General features: G+C 41.3%; 1 protein-coding gene across 9 annotated transcripts in view; it reads left to right on the top strand.

Annotated features, from left to right (window-relative positions):
• The window catches only part of LOC122399260 (four and a half LIM domains protein 2), a 138,946-nt gene that overhangs the window by 97,125 nt on the left and 21,133 nt on the right, over positions 1-20,688 (top strand). For 6 of the 9 annotated variants that reach the window (XM_043399840.1, XM_043399815.1, XM_043399850.1 and 3 more), the window contains 2 exons: positions 15,984-16,184; positions 19,370-19,544. In XM_043399840.1, the coding sequence (XP_043255775.1) occupies positions 15,984-16,184; positions 19,370-19,544 (376 nt within the window). Of the gene's footprint in view, positions 1-12,452; positions 12,860-14,884; positions 15,154-15,983; positions 16,185-19,369; positions 19,545-20,688 lie in introns of those variants that run through there. The other 3 variants (XM_043399869.1, XM_043399860.1, XM_043399885.1) reach the window with 3 other exon arrangements.

The following is a 20,688-nucleotide window of genomic DNA, read 5'->3' as shown; positions in this document are numbered from 1 at the left end:
TTATCGCGACAGTTAACCGGCCCTGAACCGATCCAGCAGTTGCACTCGCGATTTAAATACTCGATGAAGCCCCTCTTTTCTTTCGCTCGATCAAACAAACAGACCACTTTGGAATACTGTTCCAGAGAAAATATTCGAAGATCAATAGTGATAAACGCGGTGTAAGTTCCTGCAAATGATCGAGGCATTTGCCTCTGCGAGAACAGAAATTGCAACATGTGTTTATTAACAGTTTAAAAATTATGATCCTGTTACGTCCGTCTTACAGCTTGTAAATACTAAGTGATCGACAGTGTATACTGCTTGCAGATTTACAAAATAAATGGACAATCGACTGATAAGAGCTTGGTGATTTCAGAACGTCGATCGATTACAATTCGTTGTTCTTAAAGTGATACGGTTCGTCACAATTGTTATTTAAATTATTGCATTTAGGTTTTAGCTTTGATTTTAATCGTCGATTCCCAAGATTTCCAAGATTCTTAAGATTCATGAATTTTCGATGCGTTCGCGACGAATAGTCGAACGGTGCGTGTCTACGGTACTGGCAAATATAGATCATCGAGGGTTCGATAAGCTGGACGCCAGTCGTTTCGATATCTGGTTGGAAGGCGGCCAGAGCTACGTACCGCGCGCAAAATCGTGTATCGGAGATCGGGTCCGGTCTCGTTGATTCGTAACCGATGAGGTAACCCGAAATAAAATCGTTCGAGCCACGCCAGAAATTCGGCCGCGCATCTCTGGCCGCGATAAACATCGCAGAATTTACGCGTCGCGTGCGCCGCGAGAACGAAACGCGAGCGTCCCTCGATTGGCGCCATTCCTCGAAGGTCGACAATCGAACTCTCCATCGACCCTATCGAAGTCTCTTCGAGATTATCTCCAAAAGCAAAGGAAAACACAAAGGGTTGATACCACTTCTCAAATGGAATTCTTTCTTTAGAAAGTTGTTATTATTTTTTATTTATTGACAGGGGAATTCAGTATAAAAAGAGGTAATACGTAAGGAAGAATAAAATGGGGGAGAATATTATTGCTAATAAAATTTTTTAAAACAATTACAATGCAAGGATAGTTTATTATTTCACAAACGTACATTATAGTGTAGATAATATTTTAAAAGTTTCGATACAAAAACAATTGATACCACTTCGATCTTAAATGGAACTGTTTCATCAGAAAATTGTTATTATTATTTATTTATTGACAGGGGAATTCAGTATAAAGAGAGGTAATACGTAAGGAAGAATAAAATGGGGGAGAATATTATTGCTAATAAAATTTTTTAAAACAATTACAATGCAAGGATAGTTTATTATTTCACAAACGTACATTATATTGTAGATAATATTTTAAAAGTTTCGATACAAAAACAATTGATACCACTTCGATCTTAAATGGAACTGTTTCATCAGAAAATTGCTATTATTATTTATTTATTGACAGGGGAATTCAGCATAAAGAGAGGTAATACGTAAGGAAGAATAAAATGGGGGAGAATATTATTGCTAATAAAATTTTTTAAAACAATTACAATGCAAGGATAGTTTATTATTTCACAAACGTACATTATAGTGTAGATAATATTTTAAAAGTTTCGATACAAAAACAATTGATACCACTTCGATCTTAAATGGAACTGTTTCATCAGAAAATTGCTATTATTATTTATTTATTGACAGGGGAATTCAGCATAAAGAGAGGTAATACGTAAGGAAGAATAAAATGGGGGAGAATATTATTGCTAATAAAATTTTGTAAAACAATTACAATGCAAGGATAGTTTATTATTTCACAAACGTACATTATAGTGTAGATAATATTTTAAAAGTTTCGATACAAAAACAATTGATACCACTTCGATCTTAAATGGAACTGTTTCATCAGAAAATTGTTATTATTATTTATTTATTGACAGGGGAATTCAGTATAAAGAGAGGTAATACGTAAGGAAGAATAAAATGGGGGAGAATATTATTGCTAATAAAATTTTTTAAAACAATTACAATGCAAGGATAGTTTATTATTTCACAAACGTACATTATAGTGTAGATAATATTTTAAAAGTTTCGATACAAAAACAATTGATACCACTTCGATCTTAAATGGAACTGTTTCATCAGAAAATTGTTATTATTATTTATTTATTGACAGGGGAATTCAGTATAAAGAGAGGTAATACGTAAGGAAGAACAAAATGGGGGAGAATATTATTGCTAACAAAATTTTGTAAAACAATTATAATGGAAGAATAGTTTATTATTTCACAAACGTATTATACATTATAGTGCAGATAATATTTTAAAAGTTTCGATACACAAAGGGTTGATACCACTTCTTAAATGGAATTGTTTCTTTAGAAAGTTGTTATTATTATTTATTTATTGACAGGGGAATTCAGTATAAAAAGGAAGAATAAAATGGGGGAGAATATTATTGCAAATAAAATTTTGTAAAACAATGACAGTGCAAGTATACTTTATTATTTCACAAACGTATTATACATTATAGTGTATATAATATTTTAAAGGTTTGCCTTTGAGGCTGGTTAAACTTTTGGCGTTTTTATTGTTAGTTTTGTACTCGTGTCTCCTTATATTATATTTTTGGCATTTTTATGCTCGCTCATGACAGGATTTATAATAGCGAACTTGAGAGATTCGAGACGTATTCCGGGGGATGTTTATTTATACGTTTATGCGTCTTCAGCGAAATACAAGAATGCCGTACCTTGAAATCCGGAATTTTTAGCGTCAGCCAAATGTCGCAGTTTTGTCGATGCTGTATATTTTAGTAACAATACACCTTTGTTATTAGATACGGTGTATTTACGTTTTCCTCTCTGGCTTTAGACAGTGTATTCTAATTTAATATAAATGCTGGTTCCTAATGTTTAGACTCGTTTCAGAATTTAAACAGTGTTCGTTAATGATTCCTTCAATTTCAAAGAATATGCTCAACATTCATTCAAATTTTAGTGTACAAAACATACTTATCATTTTATAGTATTTCGACTGACATTCATTCCGTAATTTCAGTAATTGAAAGGAAAGTTACAACATGGTGTCGCCGGTCACCAGTGACCTCCAGCGTTCAGCCTGTTAATATAGCACAAAAAAGATCATACAAGATGATAGACGGTAGTAAATTAATCATTCGTATCGTCAGAATTTGCCTGATAACGATTATGATATAAAAATAATCCTATTTTATTACTGTACTTGCTGTTACTTTTTCTATTAAAAATTTAAGAATTCTTTGCTTCAATACTCATATCACACATACACAATAAATAAAACATATCTTTTGCATTTAAAAATAATAAAAAAAAAGCAACTTGGCGAGGATTCGAACCCAGTACCAAAAGGCTCACAGCTAATCTCTCTATCAACTCGACCAAATCTCACTCAATAAATTAAGAAATATTTCTCTTATTACACTCGTAGTAAAACTTCAAGTCGAAATATTTCGAAAACGAGGGCCCACAGTGAAGAAGCCTATCAGAGCTTTTCGATACTATATGCTACAACTTCCCAGTATCAAAAGTTTCGTAGCTAATTGCTTTATCAATTGAACCAAATCTCGTCCACTAAATTAAAAAATACTCCTCTTATTCCACGCGTACCAAACTTTAAATATCTCGAAAACGAGGGTCCACAGCTCTGATAGGTTCCTTCGATCAGAGCTTTTCAATACTAGGTATATGCTACAACTTGCCCATATCAAAAGTTTCGTAGCTAATTGCTCTGTCAATTGAACCAAATCTCGTCCACTAAATTAAAAAATATTCCTCTTATTCCACACGTACCAAACTTTGAATATCTCGAAAACGAGGGTCCACAACGAAGGAATCCATCAGAGATTTTCAATATTGTATACTAAGACTTGCTATCATTTCAAAAGCAATTTCCACCGCAAGTTCCCCTCGCGAGTGTACCACCGTCTTCGAGCACAAAGATCCCTCCTTCCCCAATTAACCTCGAAGTCGAGACGTCGCCGGAACGTCAAGACAAATTGCCAAGCGTACGCAGTTTCCTCCCGCGGAACGATCGCGACCGTGGCTGCCAAAGCCTCGCGCGTCTCACGGCGTAGAAATATCGAAAACGCCCACGCGTCCCGCGCTTGGCCCCCCGAACTATCGTTCAACGATCGGGTCACTCGGGGCGTCGATAACCGGGTCGTCTATCAATCGGCCGGCCAATTATCAGGCGTACGAAACTGGCCGGTGGGGTCGCGCGATTGCCAAAACCCATCGTGATCCATCGCAGTTAATTAACCGCCTGTGATCGATCGCGACGCGCACGAGGCATTAAGGACAGGGATTCGCGTCCAGGGACATTCTAACTTTAGCCTTAGCCTGGCCAGCGGGGATTCAGCAGGCTCGAGTCGAACGTCTGTTACGTAGAAGTAACGAGTACCGAACGGCCACCAGTTTGCCCCGGTGTCCGTACGCTTTGACTTTGAACAAAACAGTCCTCTGGCCGCCATCCGGCCGCTTGGATAACCCATCGATAATCGTCTCGCGAGGAGGATCCATCGAGGGAGTCCGCGAGACACGTCGGTGGCTCACCGTGGAAGAAGTGGACGCGCGTGGGTGGTGGGTGTGCCCCTCCTGACTCCTGAGGAATCGTGTTTTAACTTGGTCCCACTCTCTCTCGCTCTGACGTCAGCCCGTTAGAGGATCGACCAGGTGATTCATGGACCCCGCCAACCTCGCGAACGATCGTCCTTGGTGGACGTCGACGGTTCCGGTGAACCCTGACGTCGATACGTAAACGTGACCAGTGAACCGATGACAGTTTTCGTTGTCCAGTTTGACCGTGAATCGAGATGGGTCTGATGTTGTCGGTGCTGATCGGCTGCGTGGGCGTGCTGGAGCTGCTCGCCTGCCTCAGACACGTATCCGACAGCGTGATAATCACCATCAACCAGCCGGCCACCCCGTGTCTGTCGTACCACGAGCAGGCGAACGATAACGCGAGCACCCACGACTCCATCTGCAGCTACAGCCACACGACAGAAGCGAGGATGACGAGGGGCGCCAAGCACAAGCTGGAGAACCTGCACGAGTACAGTCTGAGGATCAGGAGCCAGCTGAGATCCAGGGACAAGAACTTCGATTATGGTACATTGTCGGAGTGCAGTTTTACTAGAGATTACCTCCACGGCTCGCGGGCGAGTCCGGACTCCAGGCTGAGTCCAGATTTCGAGTACCTGGTGCAGGCCAGCGAGATCGAACTCGAGGATGACGAGAAACGAGTAGACGCCATAGAGAATCGGAGAACGGATAAAGACGTCGATTATGGTCTTCCTGGAGACTACTTCCAGGACTCACAGGCGAGCCCAGACTCCAGACTGAGTCCCGATTTCGAGCACCTGGTGCAGACCAGACCTCAATTTGAGATCGAAGATGACGAAAAACGACTCGACGCGTCCTACGAGGAAGTCATAGAGAATCAGAGAACGGGTAAAAACGTCGATTATAGTCTTCCTGGAGACTACTTCCAAGACTCACAGGCGAGCCCAGATTCTGGACTGAGTCCTGATTTCGAGCACCTGGTGCAGGCCAGACATCAGATTGAAAATGACGAGGAACGACTCGATGGTGAAACATCCTACGAAGACGCCATAGAGAATCAGAGAACAGAGAACAGTTCGAGGGACAGACCGCTGTCCGTCGCGACGCCAGAGCCGGACAAGTACGTGAGAGTGCCCACACCGATCCCCTTCGATGCTGAGGAGGATTACTCGAGCCTTGGTGCGTCCAGCGACGTGGGGACGTCGTTCGACAACGACTCCGGGAACGAGGCGCCCACCATGAGATCGATCAACCGGTACGAGAGTCCCTCCGACGCTGGTTCCTCCAGAGACGAGTCGGATGATCGAGAAACTTTAAAGAGGAGAGCGTTCAGGAAGTCTCACTCGAGGTCTCCGGACCCTATCAGGTGTCTGAGGTCGATCCAGGCGGAGACAGAGGCTCCCAGGGGATCGAGTCAGAGGAAGAAGGGTGGCAAGTCGTCCAGTACGATCGTCAGGAAGCCCACCAGGCTGAAGTCGAAGAACGCGGAGGTCAGCAAGTCCGCGGAGAGCCTGCTCGCCAGGAAGTCGAAGAGACACCGGGAGCCAGAGAGGCGGAAGTCGGACATCGTGAGCACCGCGTCGTTCAGGGACGAGTGGACCAACACCTCGCCTCTTGGAAGTCCGACGTTGTCCAGGTCGGAGAGCAGGAAGAGCGTGTCTGTACAGGTGCAGACTAGTTTCGAGGAGATACTGGCAGGTCTTGAGTCTGAGAATTCTGTCGTGGGACTATCCGAGAGCAAGAGAGACTTGTCGTCCAGAGATCGATACGAGAGGAGGTCCTTTTTTAAGAACAGAAGATTCGGTGGTTCGACGTCCAGAGACAAGGTGGATGATCAGTCTAAGGATCAGTCGGTGATCAATGCGACTGCTTCTGTGGAGGAGATCAAGGATACGGCGCGGTTGTTGAAGATATCGAGTTTCGAGGAAGCCGAGGTGGAGGATTACGAGAGAATTAGGAGCATCCTGGCCACCGAATCCGACTCTAAGGACGAGGAGAAGAGGAGAAAGGGGTCGAGGTCCGCGTCCTCGTTCGAGGATGACCTGGACTACTGGGACGCGGAGGATGTGAGTGCAGGAAAAGGACCCATACAGTACTCGATACCGGATACAGATCGAAACAAAGCCTTCTGGGTAATGATGCAAGCTCCTCCCGTCTCTTTCCGAGCACACTTGTGTTAATCTTTTACTCACACTGGGGAACTGTTAATTAGCGACGGGATCGAGTGGATTTGTGTGGAATTTCATTCAGTGGGAGACTTTCAGGACAGTGTCAGGCGCAGATTAGTATTTTTTTGGGGAGAGTTTGTGAGAGGGACTTTCGGTTTTTGGGGATGTTGAAAACTACGTTCTAAGTAAGCTTTTCCCCCAAAAAACCGTAGGAGTTTTTGAGGTAGTGGTCTTGACATGCATGGAAACATGTTTTTAGAGTGCTTGCAATTTTTTTCCGGTTAAAAAATAGTAACAATTGTGATGGTTACCAAAATACGTGGACAAGTGTATCTTCCCTTAAAATTGTGAAAAGAAATTTTTTTAAATTGTGCACTATGTTAGAAAGAGGATAATTTAATAATTCGTGAATATAAATAATTACGATCCCGTCGTTAATTCGAAAACTCACACACATTATGTTACTACCACTATTCACTCGACTGTTAGCCTCAGTTAACAAGCATGTACACGACATTAATTCTTATAGTTCTCGTAGAAAACACCGCAAGTAATGCGTTGTTAGTGAGACACTCCAGGTACCACGAAACCCACAGAGAAACCACAAATAATAATTTCTCTCCCGTGGAAATTCCAACTCGAACCACTTTGGCGCAACGTAGGAATGCATTATGTTACCGAGACTCGGTGCACTTATGGTTTTCCTCATTTTTCCGAGCACGTCCCCCTTCTGTGTGTACTCTCCACACGCCCTGTAAAAAGATCACAGCAGTTATTCCAGTTTCACCCATTTTCGTAGAAGCTAAACCAGTGACTTTAACGTTCTAGAGATCAGTGGGCTATGATCAATTTTAGTGGCATTTTTATAGAAACAAAACTATTTTTTGTTTACATTTTCAGGGGGAAATTGCAGTACAAAAATTGATAATCACCGTTTTCAGTAAATTTCTCTAAAAATTTTTTAAATGAACGAGGCGAATTGTTTCAGATTCTTCTCTGGAAAATTCTCAAATAAATTCTGTAATTTCACTATTTTTTGGCTGGAATTTCCTAAAATGCAAAATTTCTGAATTCCAATTAAAAAAAGACCAGGTTTCTCACCTGTGTCTGTGTTTTGTTCCACTTTTCGATCTTTGGTCGCGAGTTCCTCGCGCAATTCGCGCCCGATTAAAACTCCCGGTTTCGTCGCGCGATAAACCAGCCAAGGCCTAGTCGAAGTGGGACGACGAATCAGGATGGCCCATCGAGCTTGGCCATCGTGACCAAAAAACGTTTGTTGGAAGCTTTCACCATCGCGTTGGAAAGAAAAATTCCACGGACGACGGAGGCGAGAAAATCCCGGTCGCGCGACGTTCCGCTCGAAACACTCTCGCGGTGCGTGGCCGTTGGTGCCGTGTGGCTCGCGTGGGGTCTCCCAAAATATCAATCTCATGCCAGTCTCCAAATAATGCACGCATATACCGCGTGCCTCGACATTTACAACCCTGGCGACACTTTGGAAGACGCTTTCCCATTTTTTTTCTTCGATACGTTCGCCAAGAATTCCCCTCGACCCCCCAACGCCCGCAAATATAATGGAAAAATTATGTTTCCTACGACAGAAACTGCCCTTGGTCGACGGTTAATTTTCTTGTCATTCGAAGAGCTTCGTAATTTAAAAAAAATTTGTTTGATAATTTTCCTTGTCTTTCGGAGGGCTTTGTGATTTTTTCAAAATTTAATCCAGAGCCTTTTATGAATTTAAAATAATTTTTTTTTATGGTACAAAGTGCCTTTGTTCGATAATAAATTTCCTTGTCTTCTAAAAAGCTTTATAATTATTAAAAAATTTAATCGAGAGCCTTTTATGAATCCAATGGGAATTTTTTTTTTATGGTACAAACTGCCTCTGTTCGATAATAAATTTTCTTGTCTTCTGAAAAGCTTTATAATTATTAAAAAATTTAATTGAGAGACTTTTACGAATTTTTATTTTTATGGTACAAAGTGCCTCTGTTCGATAATAAATTTTTACGTTTAATGACGAAACACCAAATATAAAATTCTATACATTTTGCATGAATTTGTTGCAATATATGGTTGAATATTAGCTATCGAAAGAGACAAGTGCTTTCAGGATTTGAATAGCCAAATTAGTTACGTTTTAGAACGTCTTGTTTTTCTAAAATGTAACCCCAACGTTAGAAAATATTGTAAAACATTTGTGTTTAGACGTGAGAAGTGGCTCTTAGGCCTAAACGACTCCGACGAAAATTTAACTGGGCCCCTGCTGCATATAGCCGGGAGATTTACGGTTGTTTTTCTTTTTCGTTCGACCCGATTTCTTCTCCAGTAGTATTTTTAATCGAGCATCTTCCGGGGGCCCCTCGTTCGATATTACGTTACCGATTCCACGATCCGCGTGGGCGATCACGTCCTCCTGTCACAGACGATTTTCATTTCCCCCGGCTATTTATACGACCTAACCGCGTTCTTCAACTATTTTGGCGGCGATGGAAAGGCGATTCACCGCGAAATTGCGATCGTTAGAGAGCGGTAAATCCTCCTCGATCGCTAGATCGTCTAAAACTGTCGGGGATTTATTTGTTTGTTCATTAAGGGGTTAATAGCCTTTAGTGGCACGCTGCCTCGATGAACGTTTCGGTGGTCCTCGACGCGTGGCAAAAATCTCTTATTAATAGTTAACTCGCGTTAGATCGATGATAGCACTTGGTATTTTGGCCTGACTTCCTTCGACGATCCTAACTTTCTTCGTTTCTTATTACCTCATGCGTTTCGCAAGCTCTGTGATCGCGAAAAATTGTTCTTAACATACATTTCTAGTATCGATCATTTCCAGTTAGCAATACAATGATCAATCGCTATTTCTTTCAACAAAATTTGTCCAAATACCATGGAAAAATAATTTTCAAAAATCTTTCGTTGATCTCAGATATGAACTCCAAGCAAATCAAAAAAAAAAACCTTTATTTTTATACAAGACAAAAACGCACCCTAACTCAAATAATAAAATTTATTTTTAATTATACACGTAAACATGTACGAACGTTTCGAGTTAAATTCTAGCCGTCTCCGTCTTGACGAAACAAGCAAAAATAAGAATGATACAACAAATTTATGAATATGTAACATTTAAGATAAATTTAGAATTGAAATGATCGAAGGACAAGCGCGCGAAAATGTGACTGAATAATCGAACAAGAATGAAAACGGGGGTGGCGAGTGAAATTAGACGCGTTTGTGGAATCATAGTGAAATTAATAGAAACTGCAAGTGTGTACGATTCGTGCCACTCCCACAGAGATTCGTGACTCGAGTTTAATTCTCGACGTTGGAGGAAAGATTCGTCCCGCGTGGGTGTCGTCGAAGGTATTGGTGATGTGCGAAACATTCCGACCCAATTACATCGGGGATTTCTTCTCTATTTTTCGCGCGTACCCGCCCCCCCCGACCAGGAACCACCTGTTTGGCACGCGATCAAGGCGGTCGATGTTATCAGGAAACTTGCTCGATGCTAGACGAAACGCTTCCGATCGACCCCCTGGCATCCTTCCTGGCCACAATCGTTCCGAACATCCGCCATTAAACACGCTCAACGCGACACATCGCCCGCAGAATTCTTTACAAATTCTTCTCACAACCTTTGAATACCCTTTTCTCCGCTTTATTTCACGATATTCTTTCTATGATGATAGATCTTCGCTCTTTTAATCGTTTTTCCTCTCATTTTCTATCAGCCATTTTTGTTAGGTACTTAATAGTACCCTCAGAATATATCTGCATAGCTGTTTCGTTTAAAAATTCGATGATTTCCACATTTTGATTCACAGACCAGATAATTTCTTCTTCTAATCATTTTCCTCTCTCATTTTTGATTACTGATTTTTTCTATGTATTTAGTAATGGCCTCAGAATATATCTGCATAGCTGTTTCGTTTAAAAATTCGATGATTTCCACATTTTGATTCACAGACCAGATAATTTGTTCTTTTAATCATTTTCCTCTCTCATTTTTTATTATTAATTTTTCCTAGGTATTTAGTAATAGCCTCAGACTATCTGCAAAGCTGTTTCGATCAAAAATTCCATGTACAGAAATTTTTTAGAGGGATTTTCTGAGCTCAATTGATGCAATTGTTGAGAATTGAGTGATTTCCGGTTTATGGGGGCGTTGAAAACCACTTCTTAAGTAGGTTTTTCCCCCAAAAAATCGTAAGAGGTTTTAAGGTAGTGGTCTAGACATGCATGGAAACATATTTTCAAAGTGCTTACAATTTTCTTTTTGATACAAAATGGCAACAATTGCGAGAGCTACCGGAATACATGTACGAAGTGACGCGATTGCGACTCTCCTGCGAATCTAAAACGGATAAATCAAAAAGTAAATTTATTCCTCACATTGCATAGGATTTTTCGGCCCGTATATGACATTTTTGTCGGAAATGAAATGGAATAAAAAATTTTTTTTAAAACTCGTGGACCTCGGATTTCGAGTGTTACGGCCTCGATCGAGCCACGCTCGTCCGTGAACAATGTTTACGGCTCTATTCTTCGGCGAAGCGTCAGCCGCTCCGACAATGAGGAGTATTCGCGTCGATGAAAGGCCGACGGAAATACACCGCGAGCTCAAGCAGCGCGTGCTTCGCTGCCGCGGCTTCTGGCGTTTCGTGCCTCGACGTGAATTCCATAATCGCATCCCGATCGAACGCTCTGAACCTTGAGAATTCCAAACGGGAACCAATATTTGCGTTTACAACCCCCTCCTGGGGCCTACGAAACTCGATTCGTGTTCTCCTATTTATGCACTCGTGACTGAGGCTTTACGCTATTTCACTCTGCTTGTTGAATGGACGGTGGTTTCTAGCTCTATTCATCAAACTTCAAGTTTACAACTTCGCAACCTTTGTAAGCATTATTATGCACTTGGAGCACTCGTTCACTGTCCGGTCTCTTAGCGGTGTATCCAAACGCATGGCGCTATGACCCGTACACGGGTCACGGACAGTGAACGTGTCAACCCTCTGTGGACCGAATTCTGCTTTTTAAATATAAACTTGCAAGGCATTTACTTCGACATTTCCTTGGAACCACGCTGTCAACCATCATCAATATTGTAAAAGAACTATGATTATTTGCTAACATGTCGATACGTTAAAAGGCCATAATTAATTTCAAATTGCAAACTTAATTCATAATCCCAGTAAAACAAAAAATTTCTCCCGGATTTCCGGAAGAGGCGCGACCAAAATTCGAGAGAAAAGAAACGCGAAGAACCACCGAGTGGCTAGATCACGGAGCCCCCGCCGGTATACGGTAATCGATCCTCTGGAATCCGCGGATCGCGCGTGGATCTGTTTCTCGTCTCGGAGGCGGCGGGCGTCAGTGTCCAGAAATATCTCCGTTAAGAATATAGAGTAACGGAAAGAAAAAGGACGCGGTTTCCCCTGTGGATCGCGGGAGGGTAACCTGTCGCGTCCGTGGGCCGTGGATCGCCAACGAGAGCCCCGGGACATCGTCGTGGACGGGAGAAAGAAGGGGCGTCGTAGGAAAAGTTGCACCCGGCACACTGCAACGAGAATCTCGGCGGAAGGAGAAACCCAGTGGGGAGGAAACGAGAGAGAGAGGAGAGGGGAAGGGAGGGTGGGACGCGCGCGGCGCGTATTCTGGAGTCGTCGGGACGCCGAAAATAGCGTCCCGATATGATGACGCCCGGAGCGGTCCGATCCTAGATTTCAGTCAGTTCGCAAGCTCGAAAGCTGCTGGTTACACGGAGAACCGACGCTCTGTTCCATTTCCATAGCGACCAGACGGAGAAGCCATCGACCAGAATCCCTAACAGCGCACCTCCGCGACACAGAGTCTCCCGAAGTCCCGAACCTCCTCTTCCTCGTCGTGTGAAACCGTATTAAACGCGCGTACCGTAACCAACCGTCGAGCGTATCATTAACGACATGGCGGACGTAGACAGTGTAGTGTACTCGACCACCGAGCGCAAGGTTCGCAAAGTGAAGAAGACGACCAAGCGCAGGGAGAGCCACGATCAGAACGCCGAGGTCACGATCACCGAGGTCGACAGCTCGCAGAACAACCACCACGCCATCGAAGAGTATGTGCTGGCTGCAGACGTGCCGAGAATCGGTCCCTACGTAACCCCTTCTTTACCCTCGACGCCCTTTTCGAGCGTTCACCGCCACCCCCGGCGATCTGTTCCTCGACAAATCGGTCCGCGGTGTCGTTCGAGTACAGATCTCTTTCGAAAAGTATCGTTTACTAGGGAATTATTTCGAAGGGGGGGTTGCAAACTGAAAAGGCCCATTTTGGGGGGCTTGAGGGTGACGTCGATGGGATTCTATGGGTAGCAAATAGCGAGTAGAGCTTGTTTTGTCGGACAGAAACGTCCTCGTGAATGGTAGCTTCTTGAACCCTCTCGGGGGGTACAAACTATACTGGTATTGTTGTCATAGATGTTTGAAAGGGTTATTGCTCTGGTTCTAGCGATAAAAGCTAGAAGCTCATTGGAGGCTTCTGTTCATTCGTTGTAGCACGAAAATAGATCGAACCTTGTTTATTAACACTCTTCTCAAGGAATATTAGATGCTTGAGAAAGGTCAATGTTCCAAAGTTCAAATTGCTCCAAAGTCTTCTGTTCAGACGTTCTAGTTCAAATGAAATAGTTTGAACCACGTTTATCAGCACTCTTCTCAAGGAATATTAGATTCTCGAGGAAGTTCGATGTTCCAAAGTTCAAACTATTCAGTTCGTAGATGTTCGAATTGCTTCAAAAGCTTCTTGTTAGCAAATGGTGCATCACCAAGCTGATTCTATCAATCGAAAGCCTTCTGTTCATCCCCATTCTAGTTTGAACAGAGTTCATCAGCCCTATTCTCAAGGAATATTAGATCCTCGAGGAAGATCGATGTTCCAAAGTTGAAGCTATTGAGTTCACAGATGTTCGAATTGCTTCACAAGCTTCTTGTTAACAAATGGTGCATCACCAAGCTGATTCTATCAATCGAAAGCCTTCTGTTCATCCTCATTCTAGTTTGAACAGAGTTCATCAGCCCTATTCTCAAGGAATATTAGATCCTCGAGGAAGATCCATGTTCCAAAGTTGAAGCTATTGAGTTCATAGATGTTCGAATTGCTTCACAAGCTTCTTGTTAACAAATGGTGCATCACCAAGCTGATTCTATCAATCGAAAGCCTTCTGTTCATCCCCATTCTAGTTTGAACAGTGTTCGTTAGCCCTATTCTCAAGGAATATTAGATCCTCGAGGAAGATCGATGTTTCTTGTTAGCATGAGGGTTCCAAAGTTCAAACTGTTCACCCTAATGTGTGCATTACCAATCGAAATCCTTCTGTTCATCCATTCTAGGACGCACGAATTAGTTTGAACCGAATTAGTTTTTGAAAATGGTGTTCACGATTTTGGTAGGAACGTCGCCTTTTTGGATGAAACAAGCTGTACTCGCCTCTGCATGGCGACCCACTTTCGAGGAAGATGGAAACCCTCTCGTCGCCATCGCATCGGTTCGATCGTTGTCACCCCTCCCAGTTTTGGTTTTCTCGACCTAAAAATGTCGCCACGGTTCGCTTCCGTGGATTTACGAGCTTTCGACCGATGTTTTCGACGGAATTCGCGGATCCCGAGGGCGGTGGCCCCAGAGGGACGCTCTTCTCTCACAGGAGCGAATAGATCAGCGACTCCCGCGGGAATCCCCCCAGGGCTGGGACTATCAAAACATTTAACAGGCGCTCCAGTACTCTAAATACGCCAATTGCTATCTTTATTTATTAACCAAACGGGGAAAATCTAATTATCGAGGGAAAAGTATTACAATTTATATTTATGAAACGATAATAAAAATTCTGGGTCCGAAAGGTTCAACTATTCGAATATTTTAGTACTCCAGACTGTCGTTACTCGAGGATTTCGTTGTTTAAAATATGAAGTAAGAACGACGCTCTTAAAGGACTTGAATTATTAAACCAATGGCTATTTTAGGTTCGAGAATTTTTAACGCTGTCGCCGCGGTGGCTTTTTTTACCAGTCTTAAATATTTAAGTACTCGGGTCAGTTACTCTCCATATTAGAAACAGTAGACTGTTCAGTTTTATTCTATCCGTGAATTTTTCTTTTTTAATTTAGATCTTTTATTTCCAACATTCTACATAGAGTTTCGAAACGATTATTAAATTTTGTGTTCCAAATGTATAGAGACAGAATTTTGAAAACTCAGATTTATTGGTACCTAAAATATTCGAATATTGGATTGGAAAAAAGTATCGACGAGCAATCCCAGGCCCCATTCGCGTCACGATACATGCTTACGTCACATAGTAGATAGATATATGCTCCCGTACAAAAAATACTCAGCCAGCACATACAACAGCACTCAACCAAGGTACATACCGACCAGCAACAGATCCATTCTACACCGTCGAACGCGGAAACGCGAGATGGGAGGAATTCGCGTGAACGAAAAGAGAAAAAAAAATATTCCAAAAAAAAAAAAAAAAAAACGATGCTGTGAGAGGAGTGCATCGAAGTTTTTCATCGACGTCGATCCTCGTGCTGTTTAATCTGTCAACCGGAGACGATTTACCATTTGTCATTCACATTGTGTATTAACCTTTTCAGACCTGACGTAACGTTTTCAAGTCACTAATTCACGTTATTAACTAATAATATCAGCGTAGGTTAAATATTATAAAAGGTGTTTCTTTTGCAACGATTACTAGGTTTCTAACATTCCAAAATTACACTTGTCTCGAGAAACGATTAGTTTAGAAATTATTTAATGCATAGAAGTACCAGAAACCTCAGTTTAAGAGTTTGAATCTAATGCAATTAGGAAAAAACTAAAGTTGGAGTATCTTTCGAACTATTTTTGTATCCAAGTATTCAGGTCCGAAACGATTAATCTTTAATAGAAATTGCGTAATTTTCCACGCAACGGGGCACCGTAAATCGTCTTCATTTACTTCCCCCCGCGCGTACAGTAGTGTTTACGATCGGGAAATTGCTCAAAATTAGCTGAGAATTATTTACCGTGTACTTCACGGTCCAACGATAACATAGTACACGGTAATTTTCATTAACTTTGCTGATTATTGTCGAAGATCGCGTCCGTACAGTGATTAATCCAGGGGAGATCGTGTCTAACGAGTGTTCCAAGAGTGTACACGGAGGATCTGGTTCTAAACTCGACGCGTTTTCTTTTTCCTTTTCCAGTTGATTTTCAGTGGCGAGTACACGAAGGCGATGAACAAGGACTGGCACAGCGGCCATTTCTGTTGCTGGCAGTGCGACGAGTCCCTGACCGGTCAACGCTACGTTCTCAGGGATGAACACCCTTATTGCATCAAGTGCTACGAGAGCGTCTTCGCGAACGGCTGCGAGGAATGCAACAAAATCATTGGCATCGACTCGAAGGTACAAACACGTCAATTTATACATTGGAAACCCATAGTCGAATAATAAATAACAACCGTACAAAATTTCATTCGAATTGGACAGAAATTCTTCTGCGTTGAAGTTTGAAAAAATAATAATAATTACTAGAGTTCATATTTCTGCAAATTAAATAGTCTATACTTTCCATTGGAATATAGGGAACAACTAACCAAAATTTCATTCGAATTGGACAAAAATCGTGGGAGTTACAGGGGAAATCACAAACACACAGATTTTAAACGTGAATAGGCCTTCTGCGTTGGAATTTGAAAAAATAATAATAATTACCAGAGTTCATATTTCTGCAAATTAAGTAGCCTATACTTTCCATTGGAATATAAGGAACAACTAAACAAAATTTCATCCAAATTGGACAGAAATATTACAAGTTATAGGAAAATCACAAACACACAGATTTTGAACGCGAATGAGTCTTCTGACTTGAAATATGAAACTTGCTTTATCTAAAGTCGAGACTGGGGAACTATTTCGTATATAATAATAATTATTAGAGTTCATATTTCTGCAAATCAAGTAGCATATACTTTCCATTATAATATAAGTACCAACTAAACAAAATTTCATCCAAATTGGACAGAAATATTACAAGTTATAGGAAAATCACAAACACACATGAACTTGTAATATTTATTTGTAAAAATATAAGGTGAAAGTAAATAAATATGAGAACTGGGAACAACGAGAGATCAATTCAATGAACATTTCTGCAAAGTTTCGTCGTGGGTTTGCTTGTAACCGGGGGGAAAAGATTGCACATAAGCGGGTATTCTTTCGGGGACCATTTAAGAGGCAAATGGAGCTTCCAGGTTTTAAATTGTGATTTTACATCGGTTTTTCGACCGATCAACGAGCTCCTTTTGCGTCGTATTCTCGTGGAAGACCTTCCGGGGACGCGGAGGATGTTCCGTAAGAAGCAATTCCGCGCAAAAATCGGGTAATTATCGGTTCGTGTATAATCACAAGACGAGGTGGCGATACGCGAGCAGCCATGGGCGTTGACTTACTCATTCCTAGAAATAGAAACGATGATGCAGGTGCCGCTACCCGTATCGGCTTCGAGAGCTTATTTCCGTTTCTCGGCTGTTCGTGTCTTCCCCTCCTTCGCTCGCAGTTGCAGAAATTCGCTCGAAACGAGTCGCGAGCGTTCCAAGACAAAATTCAAGTCGACTTCGCGATTTCATTAATATTTTCTGATCATCAAAGTATCAAACTTTCAGTAAATATTTGTTTTACCTGCTATTTTTGATCCTTGATCTTTTTGCTATTAATCGTCTCGTTGTGAGACACTATTTTTACCCCGAATTCCAAATTTAATGTCTGTCGATGTTCGAGATGATTGAAAAAATCTGTCCATAGATTCTAATCGAGATGGATGTTAGTTTGATCATTTATTTTATTCGTTGTTCGTGAATTTTGTGGCCAACTCTGCGAGGAAGGATGCATGGCCGCGAACGAAACGGGTGATCAGTCGATCCAAGGATCCACGTTCCTGAAACGACGCACGATCGTCGTAGAGGTCGACGAGTTCGCGATTATAATCGATCCAGAAATGGAAACCCGCGCGAACGCTTGTCTAATGAATTCACTTTTTATTCCTCGATGTACGAATCGTTACAACCGCCCACAAAAATGATAACTCTTTAATTGTTATGGAAGAACATTTTCGTATAATACAAATGTTGGAATAATAAGAATACGTGGTGATAAATAATTCTTTTATGAGGGAAAAGTTCGTTCAAAGTTACCATAACGTTAAAATGCACGATGGAGACGAGAGTCTGGGCTAACTAGTCTGACCAAGAATGGCATAATCTCCTTTCTACAAACCCAGGAAAAGGCGCGCCTACGGGAAGTAGATTATACCTGTTACTAATCAGACACGCCAGCCAATTTCTCGTCCCTGTTGTAGCGTACAATTTACAAAATAATAAACAATAATACTGTAAGCTTCTATGAACATACTTTATTATTAAAAAATCATAGAATCATAAGAATTAAACTATCAGTTTTATCAATAAAAATCTGAGAATATTCCAGACCAGAAAAATCAAGTAAATCGTTGCTGAGTATTGTATTTTTTTATTCGATATATATTGTAAACAAGGTTCCAAAAGAATCGCGATACTCTTCGTTCAGGTCTCAACTACGTGTATTAAAAATCGCGTGATATTAAAGTAAATTCTAATACCGATAAAAAAAACATTTCCTCCGGGTGTTTGCTAGGTTAATGGCGTCTTGCTAATCCCCGGCGTTTACGTCGATCTCGTGAACCGGTTGATCGTTTTCTACTTCCTTAACGGCGACCTAGACTGCGTTATGGTTTCCTTAGAGTCGATGTCCTTGTCCCAGAGTCAATATTTTCTGCTCGTCCAAGTCCAAGCTTTCTGTTTCGTAGAGTATGTATATTCGCGTTCAAAATTGTCTCTCCTGTTCCCCAGGTATTTGTTTCTTTTTACAAAGGTGCTGTCTTTCGAGAGAAACAAGCGAGAACCGACAGAACGTTTCAGATTTAATTTACAAAAAAAATTGTAAAAGAAGAGTAACAATGTAACTATCGATGGTAACTCCAAGCTATTTTACTCTTCGAAAAAAGTGTTTCCTTTTTGCTAAATAACCAGTTTTTATGGATTAAATAGCCTATACTGGAGGGGTTAGTTCCTGTTACATGATTTTCGTTCGCGTTTGTTGTTTATTATCGAAGAAAATGGTGGTGGATCTCTGATTTTCCCAGGTCCAAGCATTCTGTTTCGTAGAGTATATTCGCGTTCAAAATTGTCTCTCCTGTTCCCCAGGTATTTGTTTCTCTCAAAAAAGTGCTGTCTTTCGATAAAAACAAGCGAGAACCAGCAGAACATTTCAGATTTAATCTGCAAAAGAAATTGTAAAAGAAGAGTAACAATGTAACTATCGATGGTAACTCCAAGCTATTTTACTCTTCGAAAAAAGTGTTTCCTTTTTGCTAAATAACCAGTTTTTATGGATTAAATAGCCTATACTGGAGGGGTTAGTTCCTGTTACATGATTTTCGTTCGCGTTTGTTGTTTATTATCGAAGAAAATGGTGGTGGATCTCTGATTTCGAGGCTCAAGGAGCATCTCGCGAAGGATGAGACCAGTTTGCGATAATTCGAACGCTGTTCGCAGGATCTGTCGTACAAGGACAAGCACTGGCACGAGGCCTGCTTCCTCTGCAACAGGTGCAGAGTGTCCTTGGTGGACAAACAGTTCGGTAGCAAGGTGGACAAGATCTACTGCGGCAACTGCTACGATGCCCAATTCGCCAGCCGTTGCGACGGATGCGGCGAGATCTTCCGTGCTGGTACGTAAATCGACGACAATTCTAATGCAATCGTTCGAAATTCGCCCGGAAATCGATACAGAGACTGCCGCGGAAACTTCGCCCGCGATGCGGTATTCGGTATTTCGAGCGAACGAATCCGCGCGCCGCTTACGAAATGTTATAAATACTCGGGGATTATGAAGATGGTAATAATAACTTTGTTGCGGTGCATGAATTAGCGTGCACACCGGGTGTGACGCTTGAAACTCGACTGGGATCGCGTTAGAGTCACTCTCTAGAGTCACGCGAAACGTCGACACAATTTCATTTTCTATCTGTTCAGAAATTAATTAAAACACATTACTTTTTTCTTTGAGTTCTTATATAGAATCACACAAAATGTCGACTAACTGCCCCCAATCAGTTCAGGGAAAATTAAATTTTCTCATTAATTTCTAGTTTCTGAACAGAAATATTCATCGACCATTTTATGAAAGCATCTGGATTTGTTTTTTATTTGGGGAAATTCTCGAAGTCTTTATTTTGAAGGGATTCGACTGGCTTAATTAATTGCTTTTATCTTTGAATTTTTATTTTCGAAAAGAAGTTAATTTCTAGTTTCTGAACGGAAATATTCTAACTCTTCGAGGTACTATCGACCATTTTGTGAAAGGATCTGGATTTGTTTTTTATTTGGGGGAAAATTCTCAAAGTCTTTATTTCGAAGGGATTCGACTGGCCAGTATTATTTTTTTAATTCCCTGATACCTCGAAAATTAATTAATTGCGTTTATCTTTGAATTTTTATTTTCGAAAAGAAGTTAATTTCTAGTTTCTGAAATATTCTAATTCTTCGAGGTACCATCGACCATTTTGTGAAAGGATCTGGATTTGGTTTTATTTGGGGGGGAATTCTCAAAGTCTTTAATTTGAAGGGATTCGACTGGCCAGTATTACTTTTTTAATTCTCTGTTCCCTCGAAAATTAATTAATTGCGTTTATCTTTGAATTTTTATTTTCGAAAAGAAGTTAATTTCTAGTTTCTGAAATATTCTAATTCTTCGAGGTGCTATCGACCATTTTGTGAAAGGATCTGGATTTGTTTTTTATTTGGGGGGGAATTCTCGAAGTGTTTATTTGGAAGGAATTCGACGGTATTATTTTTGATCGTTTCATCGATGGA

Source organism: Colletes gigas, unplaced genomic scaffold (genome assembly GCF_013123115.1).
Source record: "Colletes gigas isolate AHSC1104 unplaced genomic scaffold, ASM1312311v1 Colletes_gigas_Sc00002, whole genome shotgun sequence".
NCBI classification, from domain to species: Eukaryota; Metazoa; Arthropoda; class Insecta; order Hymenoptera; family Colletidae; genus Colletes; species Colletes gigas.
The sequence above is the reverse complement of the archived record's forward strand: the minus strand, read 5'-3'. Positions and strand labels throughout refer to the sequence as shown.